The sequence below is a fragment of the Tachysurus fulvidraco genome, chromosome 2 (genome assembly GCF_022655615.1).
Source record: "Tachysurus fulvidraco isolate hzauxx_2018 chromosome 2, HZAU_PFXX_2.0, whole genome shotgun sequence".
Classification (NCBI taxonomy): Eukaryota; Metazoa; Chordata; class Actinopteri; order Siluriformes; family Bagridae; genus Tachysurus; species Tachysurus fulvidraco.
This window is the reverse complement of record NC_062519.1, coordinates 36,658,141-36,674,891: the sequence shown is the minus strand read 5'-3', so window position 1 is coordinate 36,674,891 and position 16,751 is coordinate 36,658,141. Positions and strand designations below refer to the sequence as shown.

At 38.4% G+C, this 16,751-nt stretch overlaps 1 protein-coding gene and 1 non-coding gene across 32 annotated transcripts in view; one reads left to right on the top strand and one right to left on the bottom strand.

Annotated features, from left to right (window-relative positions):
• LOC113653738 (CLIP-associating protein 1-B-like) overlaps positions 1 to 16,751 on the bottom strand; it is a 64,012-nt gene that overhangs the window by 37,080 nt on the left and 10,181 nt on the right. For 30 of the 31 annotated variants that reach the window (XM_027163529.2, XM_027163554.2, XM_027163570.2 and 27 more), the window contains exons 3-8: positions 8,779 to 8,857; positions 8,493 to 8,596; positions 8,177 to 8,268; positions 7,989 to 8,064; positions 6,363 to 6,460; positions 6,089 to 6,153 (exon numbers count right to left, since the gene is read on the bottom strand). In XM_027163529.2, the coding sequence (XP_027019330.1) occupies positions 6,089 to 6,153; positions 6,363 to 6,460; positions 7,989 to 8,064; positions 8,177 to 8,268; positions 8,493 to 8,596; positions 8,779 to 8,857 (514 nt within the window). Of the gene's footprint in view, positions 1 to 3,203; positions 3,355 to 6,088; positions 6,154 to 6,362; positions 6,461 to 7,988; positions 8,065 to 8,176; positions 8,269 to 8,492; positions 8,597 to 8,778; positions 8,858 to 16,751 lie in introns of those variants that run through there. The other variant, XM_027163702.2, reaches the window with a different exon arrangement.
• Positions 9,283 to 9,414, top strand: LOC113654587. Its single transcript, XR_003443430.1, has one exon. It is a non-coding gene; the product is annotated as a U4atac minor spliceosomal RNA (small nuclear RNA).

Sequence of the window (16,751 nt, the reverse complement as noted above, 5' to 3'; positions counted from 1 at the left end):
TATTCTCTCATAAATATTCTTAAGTCTTAAGTGTTAATAACAACAACAACAAAACAACAATAATATATTAATAATAATGTTATTATTATTATCCATCTATTTTCTATTATCTTTTATTTTTTATTCTGTAGCAGTTTCATTTATCACATCATACACAGTACGACATGGAATGAAATGCTTTTTTGTGACCGTCTGTGTTATAAAAAGAGTCAAAATAAAAATAAAATTTAAAAAGAAAAAAAAATTATAAAATGAAATAAAATAATAGAAGTGTCATTTTACTTCAGTGCCAACCGATCACGCACACACTCAAACACTGTGGACTATTAAGAGATGCCAGTTCACTGTTTAGACTGCTGAAGGAAACCAGAGAACCCAGTGGAAACCCTCAAGGTACAACAACTTGCAAATTCCTCAGACACATGAATCAGACCCCTAACCCTGAAAGTGCGAAGAAAATGTGCTAACAACTAAAGTAACCGTGTTTTTATTGTTGTTGTTTCTATATTTGTACTCATCATCATATCATTTTAATTATAAAAAAATATGGTCTTGCTTTCAAATAGATTATAAATTGTTCTTTCCTAGTTTGTTTAAATCTCTAATGCATCCTGGTTTTTGCACATGGACATTGTGTATGTATAACTGCAGCTGCTGAGGCACAGAAACCTCAAAAAGCCCAGTCGTAGTCACCCAGGAGAACTGCATTGTGGTTACTCCAGCTCTGGCTCAGACAAAAAGAGAACAGGAAACACAGGACGCTTCTGTTCAGTGCAAACCGATCCACTATTCAGAATGGTAGCAATGGTAACAGTGCTCTCCTGAGCTTTGTCACAGCTGACAAGTGACCATGGAACAGGCTAAATATTAAATTAAATTACTCTAAATGAAATTTCACATCATCTGCTCTCAAAGACACATGATTTTCTCTCATAAGCTTTAAAAACCCAGTGTTAAAGCTGGTGAAGAAACACATCCTAAATAAAAAGAAGCTCTTGTTTTGGAGAACAGTGTCACTGTGTGTGGGCTCAGCACATATACACAGGCTGCTGAAAACACAAAAGTCAACCTAGTGATACCCTTCAGACTTCCTTTGCCAGGCAGCCTTTCATACACACACACGCGTGCACGCGCACACACACACACACACACACACACACACACACACACACACACACACACACACACACACACACACACACACACTAACACACACACAGGCAACAGTCAAACAAGTCATACCCTTCAGACTTCCTTTGCCAGGCAGCCACACAAACACACACACAAGCATCAGTCAAACAAGTGATACCCTTCAGACTTCCTTTGCCAGTGAGCCACACACACACACATAATTGCACACATACACACACTCCAACACACACAGATTTGATTCAAGGCCAAACCTATCCCTACATTCACACTAGCAAGCAATATTACAGCAGGTGAGACTTCATTTTAATAAACATAAGTGACAAAGAGCCACAATTTCAGTGACGGCACAACAAGCAACATTTAAATTGAGATTTCTCAGCTGTGTGCAATAAAAACTGTGACACAGTAAAGCAGCAAATCCAAACGATTGGCTCCAAGGATTCCTCAGAGCAATCCTATGCTACCGTATGTGGGCCACCATTTCATCAGTTCCACACCCACATGTCTAATTCCTATTTGTGTGGGCCACCATTTCATCAGTTCCACAAACACAGCCCTAGTTCCTATCTGCTCTTAGTTTCCTTTTACTGATCCACATGCAAAACTGGAAAACCTATAAACATGCATTCATCATATCCAGTCACATACAACTTCTCATTCAGTATGTATAAAGACACTGTGAAGAAAGTCATAAAGCTCCTATTGATAAATGAAACAAAAACCACTCATTCCTGTCACACACAACCTTTTATTAAATGTGATTTTAATTTGTAATATTTAATAGTAATTAGAAAGTACATTCTGCTAGTACAGTTAGCTTGTTTTGCTAATCTACTAACAAATCTACTACCGACTGGCATGTAACTTTTTTTCATTTTCACAGTGAATAGTGAATTTCAGATTGCTTTAGAAAAGGTTAATGCTTCTCATTGGAACTTAATAAATTTGTTCCTATTTCCTGCTTGATGCTCATAAATATAAGCACTGGTTCCTTTAATCCTGTCATGTACAACCTTTCATTAAAATTGTCTACAGAAAAGTTAAAACTTGAAAAGGAAATAACAGAAATTGTTTGTTTAAATGGTGAGTGCACATTGCTACAGTTAGCTTGTTTGGCTAACTCCTCAATGGAGACTATCATGTAACATGTAAAACAAACAACTAATTTCCACACAGATTAGTGTATTTGATATTACTTTAGCTGTATATAACTATTAATGTTTCTCTTTAAACTGAAACCTGCTTGACAGGAATAATAATAAAAAAAAAATACTCAGAGCTAAATTAGCTACTATTAAGTGCTTGATGCTAAACCATGATAGAAAACCCCTATATATGCTGGTTGATTTTATCCTGTCGTATACAACCTCATTAAATGTGTATAGAAAAATTTCAAAGAAAAATGAGATCCTAAAAGGAAATAATAGAAATTGTCATTGAGGTAAATAAAATGTTCTTTCATGTCCCTGATTGCTTCAGATTAAGAAAAAATTTCATAAAATTATACCACAAACCATGTACTCATATGCAGTCTGAAAAAATGATACTGTATAAAATAAAACAAAAACACCAACTTGTGTTAATCACGTTGCACACGTTAAAAAATTAAGGACTTCAACATCAATAGTTAATCCTGTGGAAGAAATATGAGAACTGGAACGAAGCAAGATGTCACTCAAGATGAATTCATCTCAATAAACTAAACTAAGTCAGGCAGCAACTTTCTGCTCCTAGCACACAAAAGCATCATTATCCTAAAGCCACAGAACGGAGAAATGATAACGAAGGTCTATTAAAGTGCACCTGCTTCAATTCTAATAAAAATGACGACAGCTATTAACCGTCAGAGTCAAGCTTATGTAAACAGCTTGTTAAACTCGCTGCAAGTGTCTAGAAACAGCTTGTGTGTGTGTGTGTGTGTGTGTGTGTGTGTGTGTGTGTGTGTGTGTGTGTGTGTGTGTGTGTGTGAGTGAAATCTCAATCACCTGCCAGAGTCTATAAATATTGTGAGAAGAAAATGTGCTAGAAATGACTTCTAGCAGAGCTCTTACCTTCCCCAGACGTCATGCCCGGTGTGCTGATGTTCGATGCAGTGCAGTTACTGTGTGTACATAAGTGCGAGTGTTTGCTCTCCTGTGCTCTGCATAGCTTCACTCTTGTCTTTCCTGCTCCCTCCCTCTCTCCCTCTCACTCTCTCCCCAGCTTCTCCTCCCCTCTCTGTGTGATCTTGTGACTGCAGATACAAAGTGCCACCGTTCTCCAAAAAAAAAGAGGCTGCAGCTGCTTGTTCGAGCCTCCTCGTCTACATCACCCCAGTCCCTCTAATCCAGTCTATTCTCTTTCTTCATTTCATCCATCTTCTTCACCAAGGGGACTTTTCCATTCTAGTGAACTTACAGTATGGGCAGGAGGATGGGTGCTTTGACGTGTGCTAACCTTTATACAGCACAAAGAAACACTGAGTGGCTTCCACCTCCTTCTTCAGATACTCAGCAGAAAGAAAGACTCTTTAGAGCTTTTATTCACTGTGCTACTTAACAACAAGGCCTGAGGGTGTAAATATTTATAGATGGGGGAAGTGTTCATAATGTTTACAGTAAAGACTCTGTATCTGTCAATCCACAGAAGGAAGTGTGGCCAGTGTGCCTGTCAGTCCCATTGAAGGAGGTGTGGCCATTGTGTCTGTATGCAAAGGAGGGGTGACCAGAGTAAGTGCCATTGAAGGAGGTGTGGCCAGTTTACAGTCCCACTGCCATTGGCAAGTCCCATTGAAGGAGGTGTGGCCAGTTTGCATGCCAATCCCATTAAAGGAGGTGTAACCAGAGTGTCTGCCAGTCCCACTGAAGGAGGTGTTGCCAGTTTCCCTGCCAGTCCCATTGAAGGAGGTATGGCCAGTTTGCCTGTCAGTCCCAGTGAAGGAGGTGTGGTCAATCTGCCTGTCAGCAAAGGAGGTGTGGCCAGTGTGTCTGTCAGTCCCATTGAAGGAGGTGTGGCCAGAGTGTCTGTCAGCAAAGGAGGCATGACCTTTGTATCTATCAGACCTACTGAAGCAGACATGAACTCTGTGCCTTTGTACCTCTGTATCTGTATCATCCAGTGAAGAAAGTGTAAACTCTTTGAGTCTTTGTGAAGAAGGGTTGGCCTCTGTGCTTGCCATTCTCATTTAAGGAGGCATAGTCTTTTTTTTCTGCTAGTTTCAACAAAAGTGGTGTGACCACAGAACCCATTTAGAAGGGGTGGCTAAAGTCCCAGTTTCAACAATAACAGTGTGGTCTCTGTACCTAACGGTCATAGTAAGAGAGATGCGGCCAATGTGCTTGTCAGTTTCAGCAGTGACGATGTGGCCTCATTACCTGTCAGTCATAGTAAAGGAGGTGTGGCCTTTGTTTAGTCACTCTAACTGAAGGGGGCGTTCTCTGTGACTGTCTTCTTAAAGATGTCAATAATGTATCAAGCTGTACATCATTCTGGAATGAGAGACACCAAATACTGCAAATACTTTAAATGCTCCACAGCTAAACAAATTCATAATCCTTCACTTCAATCTGAAAATGACACCATGTACTAGAAGCATTTGCTAAATAACAATGCAAATTAAATGTCTGCTTATTCAACTACTCAAACATCACCCACAATGTAGAATGCATCAACCTTTTCAGTGTGAAAGTTAGACATCAATACTGATGTCCACAGTAACACTGCCAATAAAAGTATCAGTCCTCTATACTGCTAAATACATAAAAACAGAGATGAGCATCCATAAGCGCAAGCTGTCGATCTCATTCACAACAACAAAAGCTGTTTGCAACCGTCCTGAAATAAAGTGCACTGTACCATCAGTGGGAATTCATCTGTGTTCAAAAGTGTACTGGAAAATTTTCATTACTTTATTTTACTCAGTCTCTGCTGATGACATGTCAGGGAAGTCTACAGATAATAAATTAAAAAGAACAAATCGAAGCACCTGGCACAACCGTCACTGTTCAGCTGCGTTCACACATACAGTAATTATATTGCTGTAAGTCAGCAGCCGCTTTACACTGTCGAAGACGTCAGTAGGTGTTCCTACTATTGGTTGCCATGGTAACAACGTTTATCAGTGAGTGGAGCAACTAGAATCCACATCTGGCTACATAAATTTTATTGCCGCTAAAAAAAAACATTCTGGAGGGAGATTTTATATTTAAGTTTATATGCATCATATCATATGAGACGAAGGAGGGGCCAGTGGTGGCTCAAGCAGTTAAGGCTTTGGGTTATTGATCATAGGATCCGAGTTCAATCCCCAACATTCCAAAGCTGCAGCTGTTGGGCCCTTGGGCAAGGCCCTTATGCCTCACTGCTCCAGGGGAGCTATATCATGGCTGACCTTGTGCTCTTACCCCAACCTCCAAACTTGGAATATGTGAAAAAAGAATTTAACTGTGCTATAATGCAGATGTGACAAAAAAAGAGGCTTCTTCTTCAGTGTGTGATCTTTGCCACAGTTCATGAGCACTCTTCTGTCTTCACTCCCATTAGTAGTTGCTGAACCAAGTTGTTTTATATTTGCATAATCGGTCTTCGGAAATTGCTATGTAATATCGTGTTGCGATAGATAGACAGATAGATAGATAGATAGATAGATAGATACTTTATTAATACTGGAGGAAATTCAATCACTGTAGTGTGAATGCAGCATTAGGCTGCATGAATCTACATAACAAATCATATCACATTGAGCTATTTTTTTTAGAAAACACTAGAAAACAAACAACAAATAATATGATGAGATTAAACTAAAACACATCTGACAGTGTAGTGAGGGAAAAAAACAGCGTAGCAGTGTAGTTTGTACCTTATGCAACAAACTGGTCAGATTAAAAGTGTTACACAATTAAATCCTGCAAACCCCAAAACAAAGAATACAGACTTTAGCTGATGTGTAATCACTCACCTACAGACAGAACCATATTTCCAGATCGCTGTACTTCGTCAAATTTACTAAAAATGACATTCAACCTAAACAAAAAAGAAAGAATATAACGTAAAGTTTTTTGCTTGTAAATGAGAACTTCCGTCACATGCAGGAACATCAAAAAGGGAACTGCACTTCTTTTAAAGGGATCTTTAAAATGAAGATTTCCGAAGTGCGCAGTGAGTCTATTTTGATGAGGTCACAAATTTTTAAAAGTATACCTCACATAATATATATTTTTAAAAGGTTATACCTTGATTGTGGCAAGCCTTTTTTCCCAAGATCCATTCGCACTCTCTCTCCGACATGTCTGTAAATCTCCACAAGACAGTTCATAGCTCCATCTCGAACCTAGAGAAGAGAAGAAAGACTGAGACACAAACATGCACTTAATTTAAATAAATAGTGAATTGGAAAAGGTAATGAAAATAAGCTTATAAGCTATAAGCTGGTATTTCTGTTGTATTGTTGTATCGGTTTTCCTGTTACAATATTTCTGTTAGAAGTTTGTGGCTGATTGTCAGTTTAACAGTCTAATGTCAGATTACAATGTAGTTACAATGGATATTATTAGGAGACAAAAATAACCAACGCTCCAGTTCTATTATTAGATACTAAAGGCAAAAGAGCAAGAGCTTATTTTCTCAGTCAACATTACGTTTAGAAGAGACAACAAATGTGGGGCTCAGAATTACAGACTGCAATTAAGCACTTGTGATGAGTTACACAAGAGAGACCTGTCTTGGCTAGTCAACCATCTATCCATGACAATCCTGCAGGTTTGGTGGTGGCTTTTAGTATTCACCTGTTTGTGAGTTTAAGAAACCGTTAAGCAAATTGAAAATAGATCAGTGATCAATGTCAATGAAAGAAGTTTAAAAATAAATAAATAAATACATAAATAAATAAAACATTAGAAATAGCGAGACACAGTGGCTTAGTGGTTAGCACGTTCGCCTCACACCTCCAGGGTTGGGGGTTCGATTCCCGCCTCTGCCTTGTGTGTATGGAGTTTGCATGTTCTCCCTGTGCCTCGGGGGTTTCCTCTGGGTACTCCGGTTTCCTCCCCCGGTCCAAAGACATGCATGGTAGGTTGATTGGCATCTCTGGAAAATTGTCCATAGTGTGAGTGTGTGAGTGAATAAGAGTGTGTGTGCCCTGCAATGGGTTGGCACTCCGTCCAGAGTGTATCCTGCCTCGATGCCTGATGACGCCTGGGATAGGCACAGGCTCCCCGTGACTCGAGGTAGTTCGGATAAGCGGTAGAAAATGAATGAATGAATGAACATTAAAAAAGTCATCCCTAACTAAATAAAGTCTGCCACTGAATTACATTTACTTACAAAGCGTTCAAGACTTAATTAATATTTTAAATATCAAATTCAAATTGTATTTGTCACATACAAATAAACTTTGAATTAGATTAATTAAAGTATGCTTTATATGCATCATTAACACTTTTAATGTTATCAAAGATATCAGTAATTAACGATAAAATATTTATTTACAATTAACTCTCCTAATCTGTTATCTTAATTTGGTACCGTGGCTGATATATATAATCTAAATAAAAATAAGAACTAAAAAAAACAAAGCAATAAAATAAAAGATATATTAAATGTGTTTAAAAAATGGTTCTTTCCAAAATCCTGAAGCAATGCTATTGTTTGTTTCTGTTCACAACTGAATAATCGATAAAAAAAATAACTAAGAAAATAAATGTAAAAATAGTCTCAATTGTATACTGTTTAAAGCATATGCGCCTAAATAGTTTACTGCATTTTATGCGTTATAATATCTGGCCACTAGATGGCGCCCAAGATCAAGGTATCACAATTAACCTCGTGAACTTTACTTTAAACACGTAAGTCGTGAATACCTGACTTGTAGGGTCTCCTAACAGACCACATATGTGAGGCACAATCTTGCTCAGAGTTAAACCCCTGGCTCCATATCTAAAGAAAACAACAATAGAAAAAATAATTAATTTGACTATATGTACTTTTAACTTTTACTAACAATGTAAATGTAAATAAACATGCAGACAGAATGTGGAGTGATACGCACATATTTAATGTTGAAATAAGGCAAAAACAGACAGCCTCTCTGGTCCTGTTGTTCTTGTGTTTGAATCCTGCCAACATGCGGTCCCATACATACTGCATAGACCAGGTTACATGGTTTAAAGCATAAAGCAATGCCGATAACTTATCAATACATGTCATGCTTTGTAGTTTCTGAAATATACCTTTAACTATAATTAAGTTTGGCCTACACTGAACACGATAGCACGTATTTATGTGTTAAAAGAACATATCAGAGCACACTGTGTAACAATGGGCTTCTTCCTAAATTAATAAAAAAAAACACTAGTAACATGTACCTGTGGATTGGCAGCTTGATCCATTATTTTTAACAGCAGAGAATGGGCTTGGTCTCTTACTTGGTCTTTGGCATCACCTAAACGGTCTGTTAAACTGGGCAGGACTGAAGACAAAAGGACAAAAAAGAAAAACTTACACTTTGTTTTGTTTTTTTATGACAACTTGTATTACAGAATCGAGTCTGAATGAGTCATCTAGACTAAACTATATACTTTATTTTAAATTTACCAAAAAAGGAGGAAAGGTAGTTCTGTGTAGTTTAAAACAATAATTATTTTTCTTTACCTGTACCAATTTGGGGTTTAAAATTATTTTGTAATCTGGTGACTAAAGCAGACACAATGTCCATTCCCAGAAGAGCCACCTGAAAAACAAAGACAAATTAGTATAAAAATGTATAACGTATAAATACACAAAAATTACAAAAAGGTATAAATACACAAAAAATAACTAAATAAATAAATAAACCGTAATAAACAGTTAGATTTTCTCAACAAGCCTGCAGTAAATGTGATTTTTTTTTTATAACCCCGCCCATTTGACGTCGCACTGCTGGTATGCAAATGAGCACAGCAAAGGCTCATGGGTAAAGCAGAAATACTACTTTAAAGACTGTTTATTTCTACAAATATACGCAGGAGGTTAAAAATAATCTATGCAATAAGTATATTATATACTACAATCGCATATCTATCAAATATTACTAAATAAGAACACTATCGTTATATCTACCGTCCTGTGAATGCGGAGGGGAAAATACAAGACCGGGACTCAGTACAATGCGAGTTAACCTTCCTTGTCTCGGGGTGGTTTGGGCTGTTCAATGAACGTCTAGTGAGAACATCCCTGCTAACACCTGACCAACACAAACAGCATCACCTGAGCAGCTTCTGCTCAGACTTTGGTGCAATTTTTGGAACCCTTTACTTCTCGGTTTAATAAAGAATACACTGAAAAAAACCAACACGTGCATGTGGAAACAGCGCGCTCTAGCGGTCGCTATTGAGAATGTTCAGAAATCTGGTTTCTCTTAAGTTTATATTTGATATTCCTCAGGAGAAAAGAAATAATAATAATAATCTTGTCACGTTGGCAAGAAAAATCTGGCAGAAAAGCGCTTGACGATAGAGGACAAAATTCACACAGACTGTTGAACAAGAACATTTTAATCCTGTGTAAATACATGATACAGGAATGACAAAAAACACTAACAAAAAACATTAATTAGTTAATATGAAGTTAATTTGTTTTATAAAATTTATTTGAACTATAGCTGGAATTGTTGGCAGTGATGATACAATCTGATTCGAGAATTCAACACGCCAACATGGTACACACACACACACACACACACACACACACACACACACACCAGAGTTAATTCAGCCCCAATGTCTTTCTTGCTGAAGGTTAATCCACACACTACACACTCCTCCTGCACCGGTGTGTGTAGGTATGTCCTTACATGTTAATCGGGACCAAATATCCCCACGAGGAGAGGAACATCTGACCAGTTGCTCTTTATGGGGATGTTTAACTGGATTTCATTTGATTCCTTTCCACAGAAAAAAGACTTAATGATCCAAAAGGTTTTCTCCTGGTGGCTGAGGTTGTGGTTAGAGTTTTATCTAAGTGTGTGTGTGGAAATAAGCTGTAGCAGTGCTGCAGAGGGACTCCTGGCCTCATTTCTGCATGTGGTGCATTTACACTTGCTGGAGATGACTGGGTTTCCAGGCCAGCTGTGGGAGAGGAGTTCTGATTGGTCGGGTCGGCTCGGCTCAGGTGGCGTAAGAACGTTCTAGTAAATTTGGACTAAATAGGTCAAACAGTGAGGTGACAACTGGCACTCTCACTTTTTACAACACAACATGAGTCTAAGGTTTGTAATTTTAGCAACGTAGAGGATTACGGATAATCTGCAGAGCCAAGTAACACCACACTGTATGGCAGAAAAGCTCAGTTAGTGTCTTTGTTTGTCTTTGTTAGGATTATTGTCTAGGCTGCAAACTTCAGATTTGTTAAAAAGAGCCAACAAAATAAACATGTGATTGTGAAAGACCCATGCGTGAGTATAAAGAAAACATTGATAGTGCTGCAGACCTTCAGGTCTTTCAGGCCTTCAGTCCGGCTGAACTGCATTCATAATGCAGGCTCCCCCCCCCTACTGCAGTACACACACACATGCACACACAGACGCACACACAGACACACGAGCTTCAGCAACAGTACTGAGCTAGTGCACTCAGATAATACACACTCATGCACACACAAGATGCAGCAAGAGAATTGAGCTTACACACACACACACACACACACACAAGCTGGAGCAAGTGAACTGAGCGGGTGCATGCTCACACGCACACACACACAAGCTTCAGCAACAATACTGAGCTAGTTCACTCACACAATACACACTCACACATATGAGATGCATCAAGAGAATTAAGCTCACTCACACATACATACACACACATACACACACAAGCTGCAGCAAGAGAACTAAGCGGGCACATGCTCACACACACACACACTGCAGCAAGAGTACTGGGTGCACAGACACACACACACACAGAATCCAAGCCGTACATTATTATTACAGTGTGAGTGTAGGATCTTGAAGCATTTTGGTGTCCTTTGAAAGCAAGAATTATAAAATAATCACATCCTTAAATTCTTAGATAGCATTCATACATCACTTGTAGGAAAACTAAGTTTAAATCAGCTGTAATTGAATCTTTACAGTCATATATGCATTATAGTCACAATAAAGAGCTCCAATCAATCTGAAGAAAAATGTCCAAAACTCATTTCATTTCAGGACATGAGGAAAAACACGTTCTGCTACAAGCTCACTTTACACAAGATCACTGAAACCTTACAGCTGAGTGACTCATGGTGATAGTACTGTAAGAAGATTGAGGTTTATTTCATTCTCATGCTGTCAGAATGCATCTCATTTTACATCTGTTTCTCCCTGTTGTGTCACCCGCCATTTCCCACACACCAGCCATGTCTATTATCATACGGCCAGAGGGTGAAAGCTAACAAGTGCTTCCTGTACGATGACTATGTTCGTGTGAAAGCACTATCTGCCCTCTTCCACATACATGAGCTCATAGATGCCTACAATTGGCTACTGGCACTGTGATAGACAGCAGAATGCAAGAGAGAGAGAGAGAGAGAGAGAGAGAGAGAGAGAGAGAGAGAGAGAGAGAGAGAGAGAGAGAGAGAGAGAGAGAGAGACCTCTAAGGTCGAGCCATGGAAACAACACCATCTCTGAGAACATCAGGGCTTACAGACTGAACACAAAGTCTCAGAGTATCAATTACCTACAGAGCAGAGCTAAAATATTGCAGAGCAAGATAACTTCATTACTGCACTTAAGAATGATTTTCAAGCAGCTGCTTTTTAGATTAATGCCAGTTAGCAGGACAGTGGTGCAATGGATAACGTTGCTATTTCACCGGTTTGGGATCCATGTTTGATCAGTCTTAAGATTTTTAAGCTTGGGGCAAGAAAAGGGTGGAGCATCTGATGTGAAAGAGCTTTGTGATGTAGTGTGTATTTCTGTTTCACAGCTAGTGTTTCCAGGATAGTGTCCAGAAGAAAGAGAAGAAGAGGAAAGAGGGAGAAGGAATGTAGCACATACAATATTTAATAATGATAGGGAGTTAAAAGATGACACAGATTAGATCGTATAGGGATTATTTTTGTGACCAATCATATTGCAGGTAAGATCTACTACACAGCAAAGAAATGCCATATACTGTATATATATTCTGTAGCTATGTCATTTGTAGATACTCTAACATCTCTGAAACATGGTCGAAATGCCTTGGCAGCAGAAATGATATAATTCGTCGCTATGACATTTCTGCACTGTGTCGGAGATGCTTTCATTTACATTTAATAAATTTATTAGATTTGTAACATACAGATGTTAACTAATGTTGTCTAATATGATCGGTCACAAATGTAATCCCTACACTAAATAGCCTCAAATATCTTAACATAGAGACAAACTGATTTTTTTTTTATTGGACAACCAATCACAGTCTTCTAAAGAATGAGTCATACCCAGTAATGTGTTTAACCCCGCCTCCTCTCTAATATAATAGCTGTTGTATTATAACTCTTGAGATAAGATTTTTTTTGGCTAAATTAGCTCTCTGAAATCATTCTTTAAATCTTTATGAATATGGACCTTATCTTATCCTGATATGGGAAGCAATATTTTAAACAAGTGAGAATGCAAGACCATCTCATAAGATCACATAACCTAACTGAAGGTTTCACTTCAGCTGGGTCTGAACTGAATTCCATAAATTAAGCAAGTTCAGGAGCTTATTCTTTTATAATTGAAGGTTTGATGTTAAAGCAGTAATTGGGTTGTAACTGCCAAGTTCACACCCAGCTGTCGCAATTTTCCATTGAGAGTTTATCGAGTTAGCAATCTGTGGACATGCATCACTTTAACAAGGCTGTAATAACACTATTAACATGCAGGAAAGATCTAGATGGACCTGGCTCCATCATATCAGACTACAAAAATAAATGTATATTAATGCTCATCCTGCTCAGTCCTAATTCATTTACATTGCTATATCTGCAGGGTACGAATGCGACTGGGTTTTGTGCATTTCATCTCATGAGCTTCATTCAAGGCACGTTTATTTTTTACTCATCAAACTCGTGTCAAAGTCAAGCTGACCAACAAAGTTCGTTTCACTTACAAAGAATCACATGTGCAAAATTTGTCCAGGACCATGGTGCTACATGAAAAAACACTAAGCTACATAAAACAAACACAGAGCTACATGAAACAATACAGAGCTACATGAAACAACACAAAGCTACATGAAACAACACAGAGCTACATGAAACAACACAGAGCTACATGAAACAACACAGAGCTACATGAAACAACACAGAGCTACAATGAACAACACAGAGCTACATGAAACAACACAGAGCTACAATGAACAACACAGAGCTACATGAAACAACACAGAGCTACAATGAACAACACAGCTACATGAAACAATACAGAGCTACATGAAACAACACAAAGCTACATGAAACAACACAGAGCTACATGAAACAACACAGAGCTACATGAAACAACACAGAGCTACATGAAACAACACAGAGCTACAATGAACAACACAGCTACATGAAACAATACAGAGCTACATGAAACAACACAAAGCTACATGAAACAATACAGAGCTACATGAAACAACACAGAGCTACAAAGAACAACACAGAGCTACATGAAACAACACAAAGCTACATGAAACAATACAGAGCTACATGAAACAACACAGAGCTACAAAGAACAACACAGAGCTACATGAAACAACACAAAGCTACATGAAACAACACAGAGCTACATGAAACAACACAGAGCTACATGAAACAACACAGAGCTACATGAAACAACACAGAGCTACATGAAACAACACAGAGCTACATGAAACAACACAGAGCTACAAAGAACAACACAGAGCTACATGAAACAACACAGAGCTACATGAAACAACACAGAGCTACATGAAACAACACAGAGCTACATGAAACAACACAGAGCTACATGAAACAACACAGAGCTACATGAAACAACACAGAGCTACAAAGAACAACACAGAGCTACATGAAACAATACAGAGCTACATGAAACAACACAGAGCTACATAAAACAACACAGAGCTACATAAAAACAACACAGAGCTACAAATAACAACACCAAGCTACATAAAACAACACAGAGCTACATGAAACAACATAGAGCTACATAGAATAACACAGAGCTACATGAAACAACATAGAGCTACATAGAATAACACAGAGCTACATGAAACAACACCAAGCTAAGGACTGAAAGTAAGTTGTCTTTGCCACATAAAGTGCAATGTGTGCAACATAGTGCAAACAGTGCGAGATGAGAGACAGTGCAGACAGACAATACAAACCAAATACAGGACAAAAACACAATATAACGCTGACCAGTGTGCATCCTGTATGTTGTACAAAACATTGTGCAAAGGAATAGGGTTATAAACATTGTGCAAAAGAGGGTTGTAACCACAGGGATGCTAAAGAACAATTACAATAAATGTGCAAAATGTGTGTGTGTGTGTGTGTGTGTGTGTGTGTGTGTGTGTGTGTGTATTCGTTCGGTAACAGTTCAGTTCTGGGTATTTAGGCACCTGATGGCGTGAGAGAAGAAACTTATAGTTTATGGATCTTGAGATAATTATAATAATAATCATATAATATATTATAATTACATTTTTTACCTTATTATAATTTGTACCTGTATTATATTATATTATATTATATTATATATTATATTATATTAATTCATTCATCATTCATTTTCTACCACTTATCCAATCTCTCGGGTCATGGGAAGCCTGTGCCTATCTCAGGCGTCATCAAGGCAGGATACACCCTGGACGGAGTGCCAACCCATCACAGGGCACACACACACACACACACTCATTCACTCACACAATCACACACTACGAACAATTTTTCAAGAGATGCCAATCAACCTACCATGCATGTCTTTGGACCAGGGAGGAAACCAGAGTACCCGGAGGAAACCCCCGAAACACGGGGAGAACATGCAAACTCCGCACACTCAAGGCGGAGGCGGGAATCGAACCCCCAACCCTGGAGGTGTGAGGCAAACGTACTAACCACCAAGCCACGGTGCCCACCTATTATATTATATATTATACTATAATTTTTATCTGTACCTTTGCTGGGAACTCTTTAATACTTACAGATGTTAGATAGCTAATGATGCATAACAACAAACTTTTAAATGAGGACTCAACCATGAAACGTACACCTGAGAAAAATAATAAAAAACAGCAGGTGTGTAATCGACTAGTTGAACGTGTTGATGTCAGATATTCTCCTGGAATATCAGTGTTCTACTCCACAGACCTGCATGCCCAATCCTGATGCTGAATGCTGTGAATACCACTTATTAACTATTAAGATGGACTGCAATTGCCACAAATTTGTACATTACTGTAAAGCTGCTTTGTGACAATATGCATTTTTTGAAAAAATTTTAATAATAAAGCTTCCTTATGTTCTTCCTGTATCTGCATGGGTTTGCTCCAGGTTTTACGGTTTGTTTCCATCTCCCAAAAACATGCCAGGCAGTGGACTGGATGTGAATGAGAATGTGTACATGTGTGTGGTGCTCTGAAATGATCTAGCATTCAGTCCAAAGAGTTTATTCTGCCTTCATTACAGTGATTACGGGCTTGACTCTGAATCCACCACAACGCACAATTGACGAGGATATAAAGCGAATGAATGCAAATGAATGAAAGAATGAATAAATGAATGAAAGACCATCTCAGAAAGCCTCATTCAATAACAGGTGGTGTTTACAAAGTGTCCAATACCAGCTCACTGCATCGCCCCTTTAAAAAAAACTAAATAAATCTGCTCATTCTCAACAAGCTCAAACATGCTGAGGAATTTTCGCCTGATTGTAATATAAAAGGATTGAGCAACATGTTGACATGATAGTGATTATACATATCATCGTGATTTCACCCGTTTGTGTAAAAAGCCACACGGCCCTGTTTATTTGCAGCACAGAGATAACCAGGCTTTTCCATCCGCTCATATCGGAGTGTCAGTGACAAATTCAGCGCTGAGCTGTGTATATGGCTGACAGCGATACACCACTAGCTTTCTCTGTCAAGGTCATCGTGTCCATCTGGAACACCGAATCCGCTAAAGGCTGCACTGCAATCCCTTAAAAATGCTAACGCAACATGATCAAACTCCAAATGCCTCAAAAAGCAATCTATGAATATTTTATTATTCGGTATTGGGTATAAAGAAAGAATTTCCTAATAGATACTAGATGCAGGTACTTTTCATCACTAAAGACAGATGTACAAGACACACGTGAAAGATTTAACACAAGTGTTTGGACACAATCCGGCAGTCTGAGATTGTGTTTGTCTCGTCCAGCCCTGGTTATAATTATATGACAGCAGTGAGAGCAGAACCGGACCCTGGTGCTTTTGTTGTCTCGATACACATAGTTTATGATACATTTACAGAGATTTATTTCAGATGAATTTTGTTCTGCAGTTGTGAAGAAGTCATCCATCTGGGAACAAACGGAAAAAATAATGAATACTAAACGGTCACATACGTTATTTAGTACATATTTTGTAGATGTTTATTTTATGATTTCTGCATTTGAGAGTCTGTT